This window comes from Hylobates moloch, unplaced genomic scaffold (assembly GCF_009828535.3).
Source record: "Hylobates moloch isolate HMO894 unplaced genomic scaffold, HMol_V3 SCAFFOLD_9, whole genome shotgun sequence".
NCBI lineage: Eukaryota > Metazoa > Chordata > Mammalia > Primates > Hylobatidae > Hylobates > Hylobates moloch.
The window spans coordinates 118,535,536-118,558,542 of NW_026652284.1; the positions used below are offsets into that span (position 1 = coordinate 118,535,536).

The 23,007-nt window shown below is 41.9% G+C and overlaps 1 protein-coding gene across 12 annotated transcripts in view; it reads right to left on the reverse strand.

Annotated features, from left to right (window-relative positions):
- The window catches only part of FAM135B (family with sequence similarity 135 member B), a 446,472-nt gene that overhangs the window by 62,204 nt on the left and 361,261 nt on the right, over positions 1 to 23,007 (reverse strand). For 11 of the 12 annotated variants that reach the window (XM_058443732.1, XM_058443730.1, XM_058443728.1 and 8 more), the window contains one exon: positions 2,039 to 2,192. In XM_058443732.1, the coding sequence (XP_058299715.1) occupies positions 2,039 to 2,192 (154 nt within the window). Of the gene's footprint in view, positions 1 to 2,038; positions 2,193 to 2,913; positions 3,096 to 23,007 lie in introns of those variants that run through there. The other variant, XM_058443737.1, reaches the window with a different exon arrangement.

A 23,007-nucleotide genomic window follows, 5' to 3' on the forward strand; every position in this document is an offset into this window, starting at 1 on the left:
ACCTTCTATCTATTCTAACTTCCTAAAGGGACTGTGCTTATCAGGAGAATACACCTGATTGGAGCCATGGACTGAGCACTAGATAAAAGCCAATATCACCTCATGCACACAGTTATGAGAAGCAGTACACCCCAAATTCATACAGCACTTTGTGTGGCCCAGAGAGATTCCATGCTTATTTCTATTTTTACAGGTACACAGACACACAAACACACACACACACACAGGTATACATCTGTGCATCATATATGGAACATGGGTTTGAATCTCTATCTTACAGATAAAATATCAGAAGCCCTGAGAACCTCCTGCTCAACTCCACCGGCTCTGATACTGAAGAACGTGGCCATCTTATCAGCAGAAACCAGGTGGCCCCTGGCCATTTGTTTTAACGGTCACAGTTGTGACTGGGTTTGAACTCTCCTCTGTTCCATGATGCTGTGGTCAGTCATTTGCACATGGCTCTGGCATGGATTTTAATTAAAGCGTGCTTGCCTAGGTGAGTGGAAACAATCCCTTAGCAACTTATGGTCCTTGCTGAGGACCTAATTAGTAGACACCTCTCTGCTTCACCGCTGACCTCAGGTCCCTGAACCCCACAAGGCAAAATGAACTTTTGATACATTAGTCATGGCTATGTATCCTCAGCGTCTAGCACAATATCTGACACAGAGTACATGTCCAGTAAAATATGATGAGGGTGTGAATGAACAAATAAATTCAGCTCCTTTAGATAAAATATAATATAAAAAGTTGTATCAGGAATCCAACTGCTATTGAAAAATCTCCATTTTTCATTTGAGCTATATAAAGTCACTCTGATTCTGTGCATGTCTTTCCTGCATGCATAAGATTTGAACTTGAAAAAATTCAATGATTGCATGATTCAAAGAGTAGGGCCTGAGTACGGGATTTGTATATGATGTGAGAGCTGATAAAGCTTATGGTAAGAAGGCTCCAGATTCAATTCAACAACTATAACCTTGTACCTACTCCTTTACTCTACATACCAGAGAGAGTGCGGCAGGGATCTGAGGGGAATCAGCTCTCAAAGACCTCGGTCTATTTGGGAAGCAAAACATGCAAATAAATCTTTGTTATGTGATGATTTCAGTGCAGCAAGGAAAAATGAACAAGGCCATCAACCCAGTCAAAACCACAGTTATCTCAGCAGTTGAGGTCTAGGGGTACAGATAGGGAAGTCAAGGTACCCAGCAGGGTTCTGATGTTGAAATGGGTGTTATCGTTGAAAAGCAGGCTGAGGACTTGGCCTCTGTTCTAGAGGCAATGAGGCCTCACTAGAGAACTTTGAGCAGAGCCAGGACATATCACCTATTGTTACTGAGTGTGACATGTACGAAGGACCCTGTCCCAAGGGATCAGCACAGGATCCCTGAGCTCCTGTCATAGATCTGCCACACAGATGCTGAGCAACGCTTTTACCTCTCTGAGCTTCAGGTCCATGGTCTGTCAATCAACAGAGATTCAAGCCCACTGATTTCCATGATGTCTCCTCTTTGGAAAGTCCATGTGCAAAAATTAATTGATCCCCAGATAACCAAAGGTAATGGATACTAAGAAGTTTCTATAATCATCCAGATCAAGCATATATGTACGCATATATATGTGTGTGTGTGTGTGTGTATATAGTTCTCTATGAGGATTGTTTTACACTCTTGTAAGTTACAATTCCATAATTACAGCTTAATTAAGAAAAGGCTATAAACTAGCATTTTCCTCTAGAAAGCAACCTAAAATTAGGCAGTGGGGTGGCAGGTGTGTAATAGATACTCAATAGATGTCTGGCAGATGAAGGCATGAGTGAATGAATGTGTCTTGAGGAGCATGTGTCTTCTCTCACTGCATTTGCATTTCCCAGATCCTCTCCTGGTAGAATAATAAAAATCACAGCCCAAACCTACCTGGACCAGGGTTATTCCTGTGACATTTACAAAAGCATGCCAGCTTTTCCCCATCCCTTGTCTGGAGGAGGCACATGAGCTGCTGGGATGGGCTTGCCCCTGTCCTGGGCCCTTACCCAGCTCCGTGTGTGGCAGCTCCGGGATGTCCCGCATGATCACCAGGAAGTGGAGACGGAGTCCCCGGTAAGCATGGAGGAGCAACAGGCACAGGTCTCGGTGCCACTTGTGTGCGTGCTGCATGCAGTTCTCGGAGGTGATGTAGAAGCTTCCCTAAGGGGTGAAACAGAAACAGAGGCTGAGGAACATCGCACCCGGCCCAGGCAGCACAGGGCCGTGATGCTCCATCCACCCGCACCAACATTCACAAAATGTCTGGAGGTACAGGGAAGGAAGCAGACCCCATCCTGAGTAAAACTGGAACATGGTTGAAGAGTCCAGGAAAAAGAGTCCTGAGCTGGAATCGCTTCTTTATCCTGCCAGGCAAGAAAACACTGAAATCTGCCATAACTTTGTCTTATATTCAAATTAAAATAATAAACTAGCAACAATAATAATGAATGATCATGAAGGTGATGAGGACATTGGCCTCATAGGTTTGAGACAATCGAGTGGCCCCACTTACAGGTTGATATGGTTTGGCTCTGTGTTCCCACCCAAGTCTCACCTTGAATTGTAATAATCCCCACACGTCATGGGAGGGACCCAGTGGGAGGTAATTGAATCACGGGGGTGGGTTTTTCCCGTGCCGTTCTCATGATAGTGAGTAAGTCTCTTGAGATCTGATGGTTTTATAAAGGGCAGTTCCCCTGCACATGCTCTCTTGCCTGCCACCACGTAAGACATGACTTTGCTCATCCTTCACCTTCTGCCATGATTGTGAAGCCTCCCTAGCCATGTGGAACTGTGAGTCCATTAAACCTCTTTCCTTTGTAAATTACCCAGCCTTGGGTATGTCTTTATTAGCAGCCTGAGAATGGACTAATACACAAACCTCCTTTCCCCACCACTGCAGGGTGCACTATAGAGGCCATGGGACAGGTGGCTGTGGGCTCCTTTGCAGAGAGAAGAAATTTAGAAAGACCCTTGTAGCAGGTGGGTGAGCAGTAGGTCATCATCATAATGTAGAAAGTGTCATCATAATGTAGAAATAAGTTGTAAGGTTAAGTAACCAATGCTGAAAGCACACCTGTAAACAGCTCTGCATGTGAGCATGCAGTGGCAGAACACTGTACACTATATTCTGTTTGTAGAAATAGAATGGATTAAACTGGTACAATTACAAAGTAATTTGTCCAATGAGGAACAGACACCTAAGTCTAAGCGCACTTGGAGACCTAGGCATGATGAAAAGGAAGGAACAGGACAGTTTTTTCCTGCCAACTCAACAGAGAAGGATGTCCTGAGGTGAATTTCAAAAGAGATTTGTTCTTAGAGCAGAGAAAGGAATCGCATGGGGAAAGGCCTGGGCACAGAGGTGGGAGTCTTTGAGTAGTATGCTGGTGCCCATCTACTGTTCACATGGCCGTGATGGGAGGAAGCAGTGGCTCTTCATGTTCCCAGGCCACCTTGCCTGCCTGCTGGAAGAAATGCCAGGTGAGGAATTGGTGGCATTTCACCCTTGGCTTTTGCGAGTGAGTCTGCACAGCCAATGACTGGAGAGCCTCCTGCCTTGCTTGGTCTCCTTTCTCCTATCTGCCATCCAAGAGGGCTGAGTTGATCCAATGTAGGTGGGCAAGTCTCCTGGAGTCGACACACATCTGCACATCATCTGCACTCCCAAGGGTGTTGTATAGGCAGATAATGACGGGCACTATTATACCCTCTCTAACCACTGTACCACAATGATTGTCATGTGTGATGCAAGGTGCTACCAATTTGAAAACTTGGATAGAAGTCTCAGGCCTGCTGCCATATACCTCTGAGACTGTCTTAGGTGACAGACTATGAGAAACCAGGAGAGGGTCACTGGGTTGTGCTCTCAGGAGCAACATCTGTGCAGCTGTAAAGCAGGATGGGTGGAGGAACTGCACTGTATTGTCCTGCAGGCACAACGGAGACCTCAGCTGATGCCATGGGGAGTGCCTTGGGGCAAGGACCAGGTCTTTGTACCCATTCACTGATCAGTACTTGGTGTGGGTTACCCTATGTATTAGTTCGTTTTCACAGTGCTATAAAGAAACACGTGAGACTGGGTAATTTATAAAGGAAAGGCGTTTAATTGACTCACAGTTCTCCATGGCTGGGGAGGCCTCAGGAAACTTACAGTCATGAAGGAAGGGGAAGCAGGCACATCTTACATGGCATGAGGAGAGAGAAATGCAAAGAAGGAACTTCCAAACATTTATAAAACCATAAGATCTCATGAGAACTCACTATCATGAGAACAGCAGGGGGGGAAACTGCCCCAATGATCCAATCACCTCCTCCCTCAACATGTGGGGATTACACGTTCTTCCACTGACACATGGGGATTACAGTTCGAGATCAGATGTGGGTTGGGACACAGAGTCAAACCCTATCACCCTAGCAGGGAAGTGTAACCTTGTGGGAGGAGCTCTCTCCAGACAGGGCAGTCTCCATACTTAGCCAATTGCAGTGGGCCACCAACATTCCCAGCACTGTGAGGAGTAAACGGCTCAGGTCTGAAGGTAGGGCTGGACATCACACCACAGAGTACAGGGGAGAGACCCTCTGCAGAACTTTACCCTCCATGGCTTGCATTTCTCAGCTCTGAAGCCTGGCCTTGGATTAAAAGCTTGTCAAATTCTTTCTGATTTGAACTGAAGACATTCAGCAAGGTTTGAAATCAGAAGACTTGTCCATTTTGGAACCAGAAAACTCAACTAACTGCCCTGTCTGCATTCACCAGGAATTCAGGGTAACCCATATATTTACATTTCTCAACTTTCCTATTATATTAAGGTTTAATACAGACAAGGCAGTATGGCTGTAGAAAGTCTAGGAGGGCTGGTATGCAGCACGGAGCACATCAGACCAGTCAGATCTGTGGAGCAGGAAGGAAGCTACTGTTTATGAAGCATCTAGATAGTCCTATTGTACTTTATCTCTCTTGATCTTCAGCAAGCACCACGAAAGGCAGATACTCTTATTTTGATTTTCAAAATAGAATATAAATACGATGAAACAAACAAAACCCCACCAATATCATCAAAGTAAACACAACATGAAGTGTCCCATTCCCCACAGTCTAATAATTTTTTTCTTGTAGATTCTTCTGGAATACTACCCATCTATGCTTTTGTATATGTATACACACTTGCTATATGTGTGTATGTCTTGAAAATATGCACTGACACACTTATAAGTTGGAGAATGCTCTGGACATTTCTCTGTTCCTTGTTTTTATCACCAAATATTGGAATTCTTTCTGATCAGATCAAACATTAATAATAGAAACTCTTATTTCCATTTCATAGATCAAAAGACTATGGCTCAAAGAACTAAGTGACATGTGCAAGGTCACTCTGCTTGCCAGCAACAGAAATATTTCTCAGGATTCAGGGCTGAAGCGAGGTTGTCCTTTCTCAGCATGCCACACCTGCCTCTGAAACCAGGCCTGGCAGAGAGCACATGCTAGACAAAGCTCCGCTTGCTTTGACTGAGGCATTCAAGTCCTGTAGTGTCTCTGACAGCTGTGACTAAGCAGAAATGAAAGCAGAAAGGGGATTACAAAGGCACCAAATACAGTAGTCATGAATCCCAAGTTGACTTCAAGTGGTCCTTAGAATCCCATTTTCAGGTCCCGCTACCTGCCACTGTCTCATCACCTTGGTCTCATTCTGCAAAGCTTCAGGACACATTAAAGGTGGCAAGGAATCTATGAAGTCTCTTATCAAGTTTGACTTTTAAAACTAGATGCCAATGTCATAGAGATTTTTCAAGAGACACTTAAAACCTTGGGGAACTGTTACAAGGCTGATTCAGTATGATTATTGAAATAATAAGTCAAAATGCTAATCCAAAGAGAAATCCTGAAAAAAATATATATGGCTAGAGAGTTTTATAAACTAAACAAAACAAAAAACACTTCCATCTTCATAAATTGCTCAGCAGCACGACTTTTTGAAGCTGTGTGATATACTGCAGAAAATCCCATTAGTCAGTCCTGCAGACCTGCAGAGTCAGTGTCAGAGCGGACGGGCCAGTGTGCCTCCATTAGAATTGCATGAAGAGCATTGAAAAACCCTGCACCATTTCCCTAGCACAAAGCCGTGACATTTTAGCAACACTCTTCAGCAATCTGAAATGAACCCCCTAAATAATAAAACAAGAATCAGCAGGCAGGCAGATCATTACATTCTGAATGAACTCGCAAATAGAAGGTCCCTGGCCTGGGCCTGCCCTGCAACAGAAGCACGACAAAAAATAGGCACCTCTCAACTGAGCGCAGTGGCTCACGCCTGTAATCCCAGCACTTTGGGAGGCCGAGGCGGACAGATCACAGGAGATCGGGAGTTCGAGACCAGCCTTACCAACATGGAGAAACCCCCCTCTTTACTAAAACGCAATATTAGCCAGGCGTGGTGGTGCATGCCTGTAACCCCAGCTACTCAGGAGGCTGAGGCAGGAGAATCGCTTGAACCCAAGAGGTGGAGGTTGTGGTGAGCCAAGATCAGGGCATTGCACTCCAGCCTGGGCAACAAGAATGAAACTCTGTTTCAAAAAAAAAAAGGCACCTCTCCCCTTCTGAGACTGAAGTCAGTCCATTGTAAATGGGAAAATATTTGTATGGTTAAATATGGAGTCTGCAACAAGAGATACAGGGCAAACAGTCTGTTTATTTGTTTTGCTTGAGATAAGGCCTTGCTTTGTTACCCAGGTTGGAGTATAGTGGCGCAATCACAGCTCATTGCAGCCGCAGCCTCCTAGGAGCAAGTGATCCTTCCACCCCAGTCTCCTGAGTAGCTGGAACTACAGGCATGCGCCATCACACTTGGCTAATGTTTTAATTTTTTTTGTAGAGATGAGGTTTCACAATGTTGCCCAGGCTGGTTTTGAACTTCTGGGTTTAAGTGATCCTCTCTCCTCGGCCTCTCAAAAGTAGTGGGGTTCCAGGCATGAGCCATGCCCAGTTAGTCTTCATTTTTGCTTTCCCACTTACTACCAATGTCACCTTGGGGAGGTTTCTTCCCCTCCCCACACAGCAGGTGCATCACCTAAAAAGAGGGCATGGTCCTGAAATCAGCATCAGAGGGTTGCTGTTAAGGATTAAATGAGATTATTCCAGCAAAATGCAGACTTATGTAATGCTCCAGTGTAAAGTCAGTGCATACTAAGAGGAACTTTTGCTTACACGCTCATTGATGGCCTCGGTGAACATGTCTACGGATGGTGCAGCTTAAGACTCGTGATCCACTTAGAAGCCTAAGAATGAATTTTAACTTAGTGGGGAACTCCGCAGGGACACAGTTTGGTTTGAAGGCAGAATCTGGAGTCAAATAGGCCTGTACCTCGCTCGTGGATGGCTCCCTCACTAGCAGGTTGCCTGAGCTAGACCTTTAACATAGGAAGTGCCAGTTTCCTAACGAGGAAAGTCAGGATAAAGTTAGTTAAAATGCTTATGGAGTGCTTGGTTTACAGTTTAGTACTTGATAACTGTTATATAAGATGTTTTACTTTCTACTTCATTCATTTCCTAACAGAGTATATGTACAAATCAGACACAGCTTAGCTTGTTATCAACTCTTTCCTTTATGCAAATGTCTCTCAAATCTACATCTCTACATCTCATTCCTGCACTGGGCTCTAGATGTCTGTTGTCTAAACTTCTGATTGGATGGCTTGCCAAGCTGTCACAAAACCATCTTACATGGAGCTCACCAGATCTTTCTTTAACCTCTGGTCTTCCTTAACAGACCCCACTTTGCCCAACACCCAAGAACAAAACAGGTTCTTCTAGATTCCAGACTTCGTTCTCACTTTGAGCATCTGTCAGAACGTCTTGATGGTTCTGCCTCTAAAATTCTCTTACCTCTGCCCCAGGTTGAGCTGTCTCTATTGCTTACTTGAATTATTAAACATATCCATCTAACGTGTCTTGCTGTTCTGATCTTACCTTCCACCTGCAGCTCCTGTCTGTGCAAGTGGGTCATATCATTATCCACTGTTTGTAAGAGAAAGTTTGAATTCTTTTGTGTGCCATTCAAGGACTTTACATCTTAAAGCAGTAGTCCCCCTCCTTCTTGGCACCAGGGTCTGGTTTCATGGAAGACAATTTTTCCATGGACTAAAGGTGTGGGGGATGGTTTTGGGATGATTCAAGAGCATTACATTTATTGTACACTTTATTTCCATTATTATTACATTGTAATACATAATTAAATAATTATACAATTCACCATAATGTAGAGTCAGTGATAGCCCTGAGCTTGTTTCTCTGGAACTAGATGGTCCCATCTGGGGGTGATGGGAGACAGTGATAGATCATCAGGTATTAGATTCTCATAAGGAATGGGCCACCTAGATCCCTCCCATGTACAGTTCACAACAGGGTTCATGCTCGAGAATCGAATGCCACCACTGACCTGCCAGGATGTCGAGCTCAGGTGGTAATGTGAGTGATGGAGAGCGGCTGTAAATATAGATGAAGCTTCACTGGCTCACCTGTCACTCACCTCCTACTATGCAGCCCAGTTCCTAACAGGCCACAGGCCAGTACCAGTCTGTGTCCCAGGCTTGGGGACTGCTGCCTTAATGCATCATCACATTTCCAGACTCACCTGCTATCTCTTGTTTTCCTCCAGAGCTTTAGTGGCACTTCTCTTCAGGGCCTATGCTCTTGCTGTTGGAAATGTCTTTCTGAATTAACCCTACTCATCACCAGGATGCAAGTCAAATGTCACCTCCTCTGTGACATTCTCCAGTCATCCTCTCCTCATGCATACTTCATTAGACCAGTTCTTCCTGTCTCTCTCATTCCAATACTCCCTGAACACTTTGGGAGTAAAAAGACTTTTTTACTTTTCAGTTTTATTTTTCAGGTTGTCTTTGAAACTGAAACAATTGGCACCCAGATTTAACTGAATACACAGAGAAAGAGTGAATGAATGAATGAGTGAGTCATAGCATCCTCTACAGGGCACTGCAATGGCATGACAGTATAGACTTTGTGTATACAGGCCTGGCCTCAGGGTCCAGCTTACCCTCACCGCCTCCTACTTTAGAATCGAGGAACATTCACACAATTTTGGGATTTGGATTAGGATTCCCTAGATTACAATAATAATCCTGCTATAGAAATTTCTGTCCTATATAAATATACTTGTTTATGCTTTATATGGAATATGTATGCAACCTCATTTTAACTTTGCCTGGGATAAACACTGATAACTTTTCAACATGATTCAAACAGACCCATAAAAGCAAGACATATTTTTTAACTGAGAAATATCAATACATTGTTTGTGTTACAATTATGGAAGAATGCATAAATAGAATTGGATTCTAATATTCCAGAGGTTTATTGAAAAAAAGAAATGTAAGGTTTATGAGACTTCAAAATCTATAATGCTATTAACAGTCTAGTGTTCGTTATAGGTCTGCTGTGTGCCTGGTACTATTCTTAGTTCCTGGATTCCTCTTCTTGGTGATTCAGTGAGTTTTACATTATTATCCCATTTTCACTGATAAGAAAACAGTATCATCATAAAAAACAGCTAACACTTATTATTTCACTCTTAAATGTCAGGAATTAAGTGCTTTATGTGTATTAAGAATTTAATTCTCTTGCCAACCCTATGCAATAAGTCTGAGTACTCACACCCATTTTGGAGAGTGGAAAACTGAACCTTAAAAGGGTAAATAATGTTTTCAGGTCTCATGGCAAGAAAGTGGCAGATCAAGAATCCAGACATGATGTGGTGCTGGAAGCCCCCATACTTTTTCATCTCGATGCTGAACTTTCTCGTTGAACTGAGCTTCAGGCAGTTTAGACAGTTTGCCTGTGTTCACACATCCAGGAAACAGTCGAGTTGAACTTCTAACTCAGGTCAGGGTCCAGGTTTAAAAAGGAAACCAGCTTCATCAATTACAAAGAAAAGCAAAGCCTCTTGTGCCAGCTGTAGCTTTGCTGCTAACTAGCTGCGATCTGGGAAAATCACTTACCTTTCCGGCTCTTTAATACCTTCTCTGTTAGCCACAAATTGCTGAGCTTTTAGTCAGTAATACCTAAATTATGTGTCCCAGTACTCTGGATTGCGGTGACAAGCTTTGAGTTGAACTGCAAGTATTTCTCACCAAAAATTTAAAATATAAAATTCAAAAATCACTTTTTCTATTAATACCATTGGAATCAAAAGTACCCATGTTGTCTCCTCACTGACATTCCACAGCGTGTATCTGAGTATGAGAAAAAGGGAGCAGAAGCGGCTGGGCTGGAACTGAGGGGTGGGCATAGGAGTGGGAAGGCAATTGAGAAACCTGGTCAAGGTCATGTTCTGACCTAGGTATCTGCTCCATTATGCATGTATGTACTTGCTGCCCTCCCCCTTTGCACAGCTTCAGCTGCACCTCTACCTACACACAGCTCAGCATCACCTCGACCTATGCAAGACTCCAGCATCCCCTTCACCTACACACAGCTCCAGCATCCCCGCCATCTAAGCATAGTTCAGCATCCCCTCCACCTACCCACAACTCTATCAACCCCTCCAACTACACACAACTCTATTATCCCCTCCACCTACACACAACTCTATCATCCCCTCCACCTACACACAACTCCAGCATCCTCTCCACCTATGCATGGCTCCAGCATCAAAGGATCCTACAAGTGACTGTTGAGTGATCACAGAGACATCTATACGGCTGCGTCCACATGAGAAATAAACTCAGTTTTGTGCTCCTCTCCCTCTATAAATTTGTTGCAATACTGTGTCCCTCATGGAAATCAGGGAGAAAATATTGATCAACTTCTACTCTCAGCTACTTTCACATAGTTGGCAATAACTCTGTGTGATTGACTGGAAAAATACTTTTTTTATATACTTTAAGTTTTAGGGTACGCGTACACAATGTGCAGGTTAGTTACATATGTATACATGTGCCATGTTGGTGTGCTGCACCCATTAACTCATCATTTAACATTAGGTATATCTCCTAATGCTATCCCTCCTCCCTCCCCTGACCCCACAACAGGCCCCGGTGTGTGACATTCCCCTTCCTGTATCCAAGTGTTCTCATTGTTCAATTCCCACCTATGAGTGAGAACATGCGGTGTTTGGTTTTTTGTCCTTGTGACAGTTCGCTGAGAATGATGGTTTCCAGCTTCATCCATGTCCCTACAAGGACATGAACTCAACATTTTTTATGGCTGCATAGCATTCCATGGTTAGAAATACCATTTTTTTTTTTTTTGAGACTTCTCTCACTTTGTTGCCCAGGCTAGAGTTCAGCGGTGCAATTTCAGCTCACTGCAACCTCTGCCTCCTGGGTTCAAGTGCCTCAGCCTCCCAAGTGGCTTGGATTACAGGCTCCCATCACCAAGCCAGGCTAATTTTTTGTATTTTTTAGTAGAGATGGAGTTTCATCATGTTGGTCAGGCTGGTCTTGAACTCCCAGCCTACCAAATGATCTGCCCGCCTCAGCCTCCCAAAATGCTGGGATTACAGAAGAGAGTCACCGCGCCCCACCTGAAACAATACTTTAAGAAGATGAGGGTCTCTTTGAAGCTTGAGAGATGCCTTCAGCTTTCTGAAGGCTCCTGAGGGACAGCTCATTGCATAAGATCCCACAGAATGGAGCTAGAGCATATGGATGGACGTTATAGGAAGGCACATAGTGTGGGTGAGAAGGCTAATTTTCCACCCTTCATGTCTTTTCAACACAGAGGGACACCCATTAGCATAATAATCCTGGCCTTTCTCTGCCCATTTATTGGGTAAATGTTGAGTTTTGAATAAGAAACAGGTCTGCCTTGTTCTCCCTCAAAGGCATCAATCTCCATCACTCTCAGCCCTGGGATAGCCTGGTGAAGGAGGCATTCTGCAAGGGAGGCTGGTAGCTGATAGCACTGCCACACTAGGGTGGGTAAGTAGTTAAATCCAGGGCTCACAACTCATGTATCTTTTTGCCCAAAGACATAAAGAAAAACCTGCAATTTGTCCTATCCAATTGGTTCAGCGCTCATTTGGGGAAAAGAAGGTATTGTTTTTCAGTGCTGCTTCACACCCAACTTCAGATTCCATCTCCTTGGATGATGAGGCCACTGAGGTTATCACCACTCCACTGTGGACAGACTGCCTTAGAAGCCTCCTATCACTCAGGGTGCTCAGGAATTGAGGTTGGGGGGTGGCACACAGGAGAGTCGGTCAGTGCTGGGTAGAGGGTTCGAATAGGTCAGTGAGTGGTGTTCCCATTTCAACAAATCTGTTCTGTTCATAGCAGTTTTATATGCTGGATTCTAAAAATTAAAAAAAGAAAAAGTTTGAAAATCATTAGACTAAATGAATACCTCTGGAAGTCTTAGCTATTCCATTGTGATCCAGAAGGCAGGTACGAATTATGTGGCTGAAAATCAGACCTCAACAATCTTTTTTGCTCATGGTTTTCATTTCTTATTCCTAAATATTGTTTTCTTTCCTCTCTGTTTATAAGTCTTGTTTTATACAGCATTTTAAAAAAATATTCTTTCTGATCCAGTTTATTTCAAAATGATTGCAGGGTGATTTTTAAAAATATATTTTGTGAGGCAAAGAAACAGACTCCCCCAAAAATATCAGCAGATGTAGAATTAGAGGAAAGATCCAGGGTCAAGTCCAAGCTTTGCTACTCCCTTTGGACAGAGACTTTGCTGCCCTCAGAGGGCAAGAGTGAGGATAAAGGGGAAACAGTTCTTTGCCATCATAAAGCATGACAAACATTAGTCTTCTGCTTATGATTATTATTGGTAGGAATTCCATATGAATCCTTTCACTGGTGTACTTAAGTGATATTTTATTTAATAAACTAGTAAATTAGTCAATTCTTATATTGCCAAGAGATTTTGACCTATTCAGAACTTTTAAAAAATCTCATTATTAGTTAGATAAGTTGATATATTGACTATGAATAATTCATAACCATCTTATAAATTACCTTAATACCTATGATACATGTTGCATGAATACATAAGTTGTTATTAATCTGTTTGACTTTAGAGAACTATATTTTCATATTAGAAGCATTATGGTTGGGTTTCTGTATATTCCTCAGCAATCAATGGGGTCAGTCCCATTTACCATCATGATCCTAATTGCTGGTTTTTTTTAGTGCTTCCTGTGTGCCCATCACTGTGGTGAACACTTGAGCTCTAGAGGTTAATGAATACTGTCCTCACCTGGAGGAGAATATACGCAAATTGAAGAAATCTGGGTCACAAACACATAATTGCAGCACAATATGGTAAGTATGATACCAGAGGAAACCATAGGATGTGGAGAGTGTGAGATGGGGCACACAGAGGCATTTAACACATAGGGGTAGAAAAAGGCTTTCTGGACAGATGCTGCTGCAGTTGGATCTTGAAGGCATAGGTAGATACATAAGGGATAAGAGGAGAGTGTGACAAGCACAGAAGCCATCATGAACAAGGGCATAGAGTGAGTAAAATAACCAAGTGCAGGGAGATAGAATCAGATGTGGCCTGCCAGAGTCCAGGAGAGAAGCAGGAGATGAAGCTCAACAGACAGACTAAATTAGGTCAAGTCATAGAGAGCTGGGCATAGCATGTTGATCAAGAATCAATTCCTAGGAAACTAGCAACATATTAGCTCTGTCCAAACCATGTGATAGTGTGCCCTTCAGGGAGATACAGAGAGGCCTTTCTCTGTGACTCTGCCTTCTCACTGGCTCTGGTTTCTGGTCCCTCAAACCCTTAGGAAAGTTGTAATCATGGCATAAATTATACATAAGTGGAATGGGCCCAGAGAGGTTAAGTCAATGGCCCCCAGTCCCACAATTGCTAAGATACAAATTTAGAATTCCAAAATAGCACAGCCTGGCTCAAAAGCCAAGCTCTTTATCCCACATGGGACTATTCTGAATTCGCCAGAATTAAAGTCCCCAAATAGAAGGGTGTCTTCTCAACTGAGGGCAAGACAATGAGAAAAGATAATGAAAACAGCGAGAGTAAGAAGAAATGGCCATCAGATAAATAGGATTAATTATGTAGAGTGTGAAGAGTCAAGCAATGATTACTCCCATCTCTGAGAGGATAGTCCAAGATCATCAAATCAGACACGTCTGCAGAATAAGTAAGCTATCAGTCTCAGTGCCTCTGGACATTGTGACCGTTGCGTCTGTTTCTACTTTGAAAGTTGCAGCGGTTCACTATGGTGCCTTAGAGATTTAAAATTTTATGCTTTTCTGATTTTTATTACACAAGGCATTAAATTCCTTCAGCTGACACTGGGGCAGGCACAGAGTCAGCAGCTATGAGTCTCTTATTGTGAGTTCTAAGATGTCTTGTATGAATTTGGTCTTCTTCTCTCCCCCTAGCATTCTTGATGGGTGTATTAGTTCATTCTTGCATTGCTGTAACAAACTCCCTGAGACTGGGTAATTTATGAAGAAAAGAGGTTTAATTGACTCAAAGTTTGGCAGGCTTAACAGGAAGCATGAGTGGGAGACCTCAGGAAATTTACAATCATGGTGGAAAGTGAAGGGGAAGCAAGCACCTTCTTCACATAGTGGCAGAAGAGACAGAGAGAGTAAGGGAGGGAAGCGCCACACATTTCTAAACCATCAAATCTTGTGAGAACTCACTATCACGAGAACAGCATGGGAGAAATCCACCCCCATGACCCAATTGCTTCCCACCAGGTCCCTCCCTCTAACACTGGGAATTATAATTCGACATGAGATTTGAGTGCGGACACAGAGTCAAACCATATCAATAGGCTTTCTACATGTGGTGCATTCTGTAGGGAATCCAGAAAGTGTATCGGAACAAACAAGCATGGGAAACATATTCTATGTTCTGATACCAAGCATACACACACCCATGTAGCCCCTCATAAACTTCCTTACCTGAGCCTCACAGGGCATTCAGAATCATATTCTGTGTGGGGTGGGGGAGCAGAAGTGGCCTTTCTATCTCAAAATTGGACCATCAGTATGAGGCATGGCTGTGATTTGAATGAGGTGTACCTGATCCCAGAGCTATGCTCCTAATCACCACCATTTTTTGCCATTCTATAAAAGATGCTCAGTGCTAATGTTAGCTCTCTCTTGGCTCCTGCAGAAAACAGATCAGGCTGTTCTGAGGGATCACTAAATCACATGGGAGACTACTTAGTGGATCCTGTCATATCAGAATATTTAATTCTATAGGAAAGCAGCTCAAAATAGGTCTGGCTTTTATTCAAATAATTATAGCAATCATAGAAACCAAAATAATAGTATTTGCATAATAAATCATAGTTTACCTGGGACTTTAAGATCAACTCTATAGGGTATGTATTACTATTAGTCCCATTCTACAGATGCAGAGAGAGAGGGGTGGATCTCTCAGACAGTGTCAAGAATCAACAGTTTCCTACAAAATCATTTATCAAAATTAATAGCTCACAAATAATCTGAGCATATTTTAAGTAAAATTTGGATCAGCTCAACAACCATGTTACATTCAAATGTCATTGCATGATTTTGGTAGCTGCATTTGCATAGGGTTTAAGATCAAGTTGTTAAACATATGGCCACACTGAAGTGACAGTATTGATATTGCATTGCAACATTTTAAAATTTAGACTAGGGCATTTGACTTCTATTTAATGCTGCTCTGCACTTATTGACTGTTGTTTGCTAGTATGCTGCTGAATGCTGTGAACATCTTCTATGTGGCATATACCATGGATGTATATGCAGCACATCTGCAACCATTTATTGCCTCCACTATAAAATAGCAATTATAAGTCTGGGCATGGTGGCTCACTCCTGTAATCCCAGCACTTTGGAAGGCCAAGGCAGGTGGATCACCTGAGGTCAGGAGTTCAAGACCAGCCTGGCCAACATGGTGAAACCTCGTCTCTACTAAAAATACAAAAATTAGCCAGGCGTACTGGTGCACACCTGTAATCTCAGCTACTCGGGAGGCTGAGGCAGAGCAATCGCCCGAAGCTGGGAGGTGGAGGTTGCAGTGAGCTGAGATGGAGCCATTGCACTCCACCCTGGGTGATAGAAAGAGATTGTCTCAAATAAATAAATACAATAAAATAGCAATAATAATAGCAATTACCTATTAGCAATGTGGTGAGGAGCAATTAGGGCAGATAATGTAACCAAGGTGCTTAACGGAGAATCTGACAAAGGATGGACACCTGGCACAAAATAGGTATTTGTGCTATGACTACGTAGAAGAAAGGTATGCAGCCTTCACTGCGGGTGTATGGGGAGTGATGGCCCTCAGGAAGAACTCTAAAGTAGAAAGAGGGATGGGTTAGAGGACTCAGCAGGTAGACTGATGTTGCTGGCCATCACACTGGCAACTGCACTATACAAATCTTGCCCCGCTTTTCCCTGCTCTGAAGAGACTGAGGCACAAAAAGGAAATAAGAGGGAAAAAGGAAATAAGAGGGAACTAAAGCCTCGTTTCCCTGCAGTCTCACAAACACAGCTGCCCCTCTGCCTTTTGCTTTTCAGGATTATAGACAGATGATATGCATAGGCCATTTCACAATTGGATTTGCTCACAATGACTCTGCAGACAGCAGATTCTTTAATTAAGGCAACTGAAGTCAACACATCATTCCAGTGTGGAGAATACTTAACAATCCGCATTTGAAAATGCTGAATCTACCTATTAAAACATTTATAGATGGCACTTTCATTTTCTATCACTTTACTTCCATTTGTTATTCATTAAAAGCAATTCCCCTGACTGTGTGCAATGTTCAGCAATTTTGTTAACAGTTGGCAAATTGGATTCTTAATATTTAATCTAATTGGGAACAACATTACACAACTCAAACTGAACAAGCAATTTAGTTGTCAGATCATTATAAAACCATAAACACCTTTCTGATGAATGTCTTTATTTTTATAATGTGGCTTAAAGATCCGACTTTTAAAAAAATTACTAGTCTCCAATTTAATGTGTACACGTTTCTTAAAAATTACTAAAGAATCACTATGTGTGATATTTTTTAAAATGTGAGACATTGTCTGTTAAGTGAAATGAGCATGAGCTCCACCATCCCATTGGGGTCAACTTAGATTCAGATACTGGCTTTGTAAATTGCAAACTCTGAGATCATGGCTAAGAAGTGACTCCTGAGAGTTCCTGCCTTCATGTGAAAATGCTGAATAGAACTACAAAAACAATATTGGAATGAGATACCACCTACTGGATATGATTGTTGAAAAGATTAAATTTAGAATAAATTAAATGACTGATATGTATTAAGTGCACTGTATGATCACTACATAAATAGTAGCCACGGTGAATTAAGTAATAAGTATTATTGTCATTATTAGTGTTAATTCTTTCTATTAATATCATTATAATGCCAACAGCATGTCATCTCATTTTCCCTCATAATTAGACCACAGTCCAGAGTTACAGGAGACAAACAGATGGAGGAATGGGAAAGGATGGCTAAATTCCGTGTGTTGTTTTCAATTTTATGTAATTTCTTTATTTTTTTTTAAACTTGATGTCTTTGACTGCTTTAAGACTTGGCTCTCAGATCTGGCAGAAATAGCTTTTGGATATAGAATTTTAGCTTGTTAAGGATCAGATGTGGAGAAAGTTTATCTCCCTTGCAAATTGCTGTTTATAGATTTAAGCAAGAGAAGGATGGATTTAAGCACGCACTAGAATGATGCAAGAGGTAAAAATAAATGAAAATGGACTGGGGGGTTGTACAAAGGAGGGGAAATCCAATGAACTCACTTAGAAGTAGAGGGGAAGCAGCAAGTTCCACTAGGGTGGAACCCACTTAGAGGACAGTATCAAGGCAGCACCCACAATGAAGAGGAGAGCTTCACGGATAGGAGAGCTTCTGTAGCCCTGAAGACTTGTGGCTGGAAGTCTGCTCTCAACCCAGCTGGACTCAACGTAACTTTTGATGGTGTTCAGGATGGCTTTGTTGTGGGGGCCTTTCTAACCCAGGGACCAAAGCCTGATCATCCTCCTGTGGTTTCATGTTGACCTAATTTCTAAAAATCCAGCCTGTTCCGTCCCTGACACCAGTCTTCCATCCCAACACAACTGCGTCTATATTCTGTGCCTTCACCTTACCAAATCTGTTGTGCAGACAGCCAGGTAATTGCCCTGGCTTTTTTTCAACAGAGATCCCAGGAAATGAGAGTCCATCTCCTCTTGGGAACTGCTCTGCCATTTCCCCGACTCAAATACTCTTACTATTTCTATACAAAGGTAATAAACAGTTCTATCAGGAATAATTATGATTTGTGTTATGAATAGCCATATTTTAGAATTAAGTATAAGACACACATATAGCATGCTTAACATGGTGCATGTATGCATTTATTCAAGAATCACTTACTGGGCATTGTTTCTGGACTAGGCACCAAGCAGAACTCTACTAGAAAATGAAAATATTATTTGTATATGACTTTGGGTTCAAGATCTTTGTAGTTTAGTATGTGAGGCAGCACACAGACTAATGATTTTAGGAGTCTGATAAGTGCTATGATAAATTTATACATAAATGCTATTGCAGCACAAAGAAAGATATCTGCATCATTCTGGGGTCAGTCAAGAAAAACACCATATAAAAAAAATCCTGTTGTTAAAAATGTATAGTTAGCCAGATAAACACATAGGTGAAAATTCCAGGCACCTAGATAAGGAAAAACCCATTGCGGAAGGGAAAAATAAAATTGATATGATTCTAGCAGAAAGTACACGGTTGAAGCTGAGCTTAGACTCAGAGGCGTAAAGCAGTATGAAGGTCGCTCTTGTTTGTCATGATGATACATTTAAGATTTAGCACCTCAAATTAGCCTTAGGTGAAAATGGAGCAGAGGGAAGAGGATCAGAAAAAAATAAGTAAGTTGGGAGTCTGTGCACTGTCTAGATAAGAAGCAATTAGGACATATTTGGAGGCAGTGGAAGAAGGGGAAGAGGCAAAAAAAGCAAAGACACAGTTTGTAGAAATCAGTCACTAATGTAGACGTAAGAGAGAAGAAGGGATCGGGGATAATTCTGAGGTTTCCAGTGACTCAAATAAACAACACAGATTTTTCAAAAAAGTTTTAGATCCCATGAAGATGCACATGATTAAATATCTAGACATCATTAAATATCTAGAGTCTAACAGCCTGGGCTCAAACCCTAGAACCACCACCCACAATCTACCTGATCTTGGGCCAGTTACTTATCTCTCTATGCCTAAGTTACCTTATCTGTGAAATGAGGGAAAACTAATAGATTCCTGGTAGGGTGCTAGCAAAGAGCAAATTAGATAATGTGTGCAAGAACTTAATATGGGAGGTAGAAAATAGTAAATACTCAAAATAATATTTTAACTGATATTATTCTATTAATTAATTGAAAATATGGACTCTGATCTGAATGTTGGCCATAGAACCACTTCCCTTATATCTATAAACTCACCACCATGATCCCTGGAAATAACTATTACGTAGCAAAGAGAACATTAGACTTGGAGTCTTGAATCTAGCATCTAATATTTACTAGATGGACAATCCTAGGCAAGTCACTTTCAGTCTCTGAGCCTCAGGCTTCTATTCTATTATAGAAGTTAGCAAGTTGCAGAGGTGTTATTAGAAATATTAAATGAAACAAGGGGTGAAAGTGCTTTGGGACAGACAGAACATTATAGAACCCCCAAATCATGTTGCATTAATTGATACATCAATAATAATTGTCAGAAAGTACAACTAAGGCACTTTGGGAAGGTTGCATGGGCACTCCATTCTCCGCACCCTCCTCCCACCCATGACTGGCTCAGATCCTACAAGTGATGCCAAGTGAAGATTAGAGAAGCCCCCAGAAGATATTCTGGCAGCCATGAGCAAGCATCAGTTTCTTTGGACATTCTCTTGGGAACGAGAATGAGATCAACATAGAACAGGATTCTCTGTGCTACCCAGAGAAAGTAATTAATGAGTCAGAGGGGATGGCAAAAGTCAGTGGAAACAATATTCATTTCCAATAACAAATACCAGAACAGACTATGTTACAGTGAACAGTACAGTGTACATGCTACTACACCTACAGACAAGGAGCCTGTCTGCACATGGAACAATCTGAAGACTTGGTTCCAATAGGGTTTCCTTGTCATGTCAACTCCAGGAATAGAAGATCTGCAGTGGAATGGTGGCAGTGAGTTGCTGGTTGCCAATTAAAATCTAAATAACTACAATAACAATTTTTATGAAGACACTACCAATAAGACTTAGAACCATTGGAGGATGGCTAGATAGAAGAGGACACATCTGATCAATTCTGAGATAAGCTTTCTTGGGACTATCTTTTAATAACATTCACATTCATGATATTTATTGAGTTCCAGGTGCTTACACAGATGGTGAAGGTTATAGCATGAAGGCAGACATGTCTGCGTTCACCAGGCCTTCAGCCTGTAGTGAAGACAGACAACTGTCTGCAGTGAGATTGGCATTGCACTAATGGAGAAAGGGAAAGGATGCAGGTAAGAGCGCTGGGTAATGCCTGTCTGAGCCAGGAACACTCATTCTGAATCCTAAAGAATGGCCAAGGGAAAGCTTCAAAAAGTCAGTTATGTGATGTGCTGCCTTTCTCACTCATTTGGGCAATAAATACCTGAAGTCGTCTGATGTGTTTATGAACAAGATGGTGGTTAGAAAGTATTACTGTTTCTAAGCCCCATTAAAGAGCCAGTGATGGGTTGCTCATTGGAGAGTGAAAACCTGCTCTCTAAACTCTGATTAATCCACAGGAATCTTTCACTTGGTAGTCTTTGCAATAAGCATATTCATATAGCCTAACCCATGTTCTTGAAAGAGAGCTACAATCCTAACCATCTTATAAAGGGGGAAACGAGGCATGAGGACACATAATAAGAAGACTACAGAGCTTTCCAGGGCTTTGGGCTACGGAGTCTACCAGCTTCTTCACTGTATGGTTATGCGACTTTGGTCAAATAACAGAAACCCTTGTTGCCTTGGTTTCCTGATGCACGTGATAGTATAATAATAGTCACCTCAAAGCTGCGAGGGATAAGTGAGATAATCTGTGTAAGCGTTGCCTGTCACTAAAATGACCAGCATCATCACCACCATCATCAACAGCATCATCACCATTATCTAATACCTGACGAACATGCCCACTTAGGTCAAGAGTCTAGAAATTTTGTCCAGAATCTATATTTATGTAAATAGTAACTAAATGAAATAATGTGCTTCATGGCTAGAATTATCAATATACTTCTGGATAGTCATATCTAGACAATAAAATGGTATAACTGAAAAAGAGCTTAAGAGTGGGAAGAAGTGATTTGGAATTCCAATATTGTTCTCTGTAAGATGGGAAAAAAATATCTCTTGCCTCTAGCCTTCCATGTGAGGCTATTCATTTGTTCTCTCATACATTTCTTTTTTTTTTTTTGAGATGGAGTCTCCCTCTGCGGCCCAGGCTGGAGTGCAGTGGCACGATCTCAGCTCACTGCAAGCTCCGCCTCCCAGGTTCACACCACTCTCCTGCCTCAGCCTCCCGAGTAGCTGGGACTACAGGCGCCCACCACCACACCCAGCTAATTTTTTTTGTATTTTTAGTAGAGACGGGGTTTCACCATGTTAGCCAGGATGGTCTCAATCTCCTGACCTTGTGATCTGCTCGCCTCAGCTTACCAAAGTGCTGGGATTACAGGCGTGAGCCACTGTGCCCAGCCGATATATTTCTTTATACAACAGCATTCAGTGAGTTTCCTCCTGTGTGTGAGGTGCTGAGGATGTGTCTGTATTCATGAACTACCCCTGGTCCTTTCCTTCATGGAGCTTTTGTAGCGGTGGAGACAAAGTAGGAAGAGAAAAAGCTGAATGTTACTATGAAACAGCCACGGGATGAAGACAAGAAACTGGAGGGATTCTTTTAGGCCATCTCATTAATGTAAGGAATTCTTATTTCTGTATCAAAAATTACCTCTCTCTTCAAAACAATGAAACTATTAATGGAAGTCATATTTAACTCCCACCTCTTCACACTAAATATAATTGGTAGACTTTAATGGGTGAAAATTTAGTATTTATGGAAACATGATAACTAAGATTACTTCCAAATGTGTGAGCAATGAGACTTTAGGGGAAAATAAAAATGGAATCCATGTAGATGCAGTTCTTGAATTAACCAAAAAATGTCTGTGCATATGAGCAAAGATAGAAATAATTCTACTTCTATTACTTCTAATTAAAGCTATACTAAAAATAATGAGAAAAATAAAAGCAGGAGAAGGAAAAAGATGAGAGCTACCACTTATTCAATATTTACCATATGTCAATCACTCTACACATTAACCATGAGAACGACCATAGAAGTCACATGGGGATAGCAATATGTCCTGCTCACAATCACATGTTAATTTAGTGCAATACCAATATACAAAATAGCGAAGAGTTCAGAATTACAGACGTGGGTTACAATTTGAGCTCTAATAATTTCCCTTAGAAAAGATGCCTGGCATCTCTGATCCCCTGTTTGCTCCCCTACAGAGTGGGACTCATACTTAGAAATGTTCATGGATGTTAGAAAAGTTAAAAAGATGATGTTTGCAAAAACTGAATATACAGCACAGAGTTGCTCAATAAATATCCCTCCTCCTTTCTTTTTATATGGGCAGTGGATTTCTTGCCTTCTAAGGTTTGCTACAGGCCACTCTAGAGACCCTGTGCAATTCCCTGCTCCTCCCAAACTTACACACACACACACACACACACACACACACAGAGAGAGAGAGAGAGAGAGAGAGAAAGAAAGAGAGAGAGAGATTTATGAATAGAATGTTGTCCCATCAGACAAGGCAACGCAGCCAGGAAACTGCTTACCAGGCACCAGTAAAATACTCCTCAAGAAAATGAAATTGAACCAAAATAGAAAATAAAACCATTTCTAAAATTCCAACAA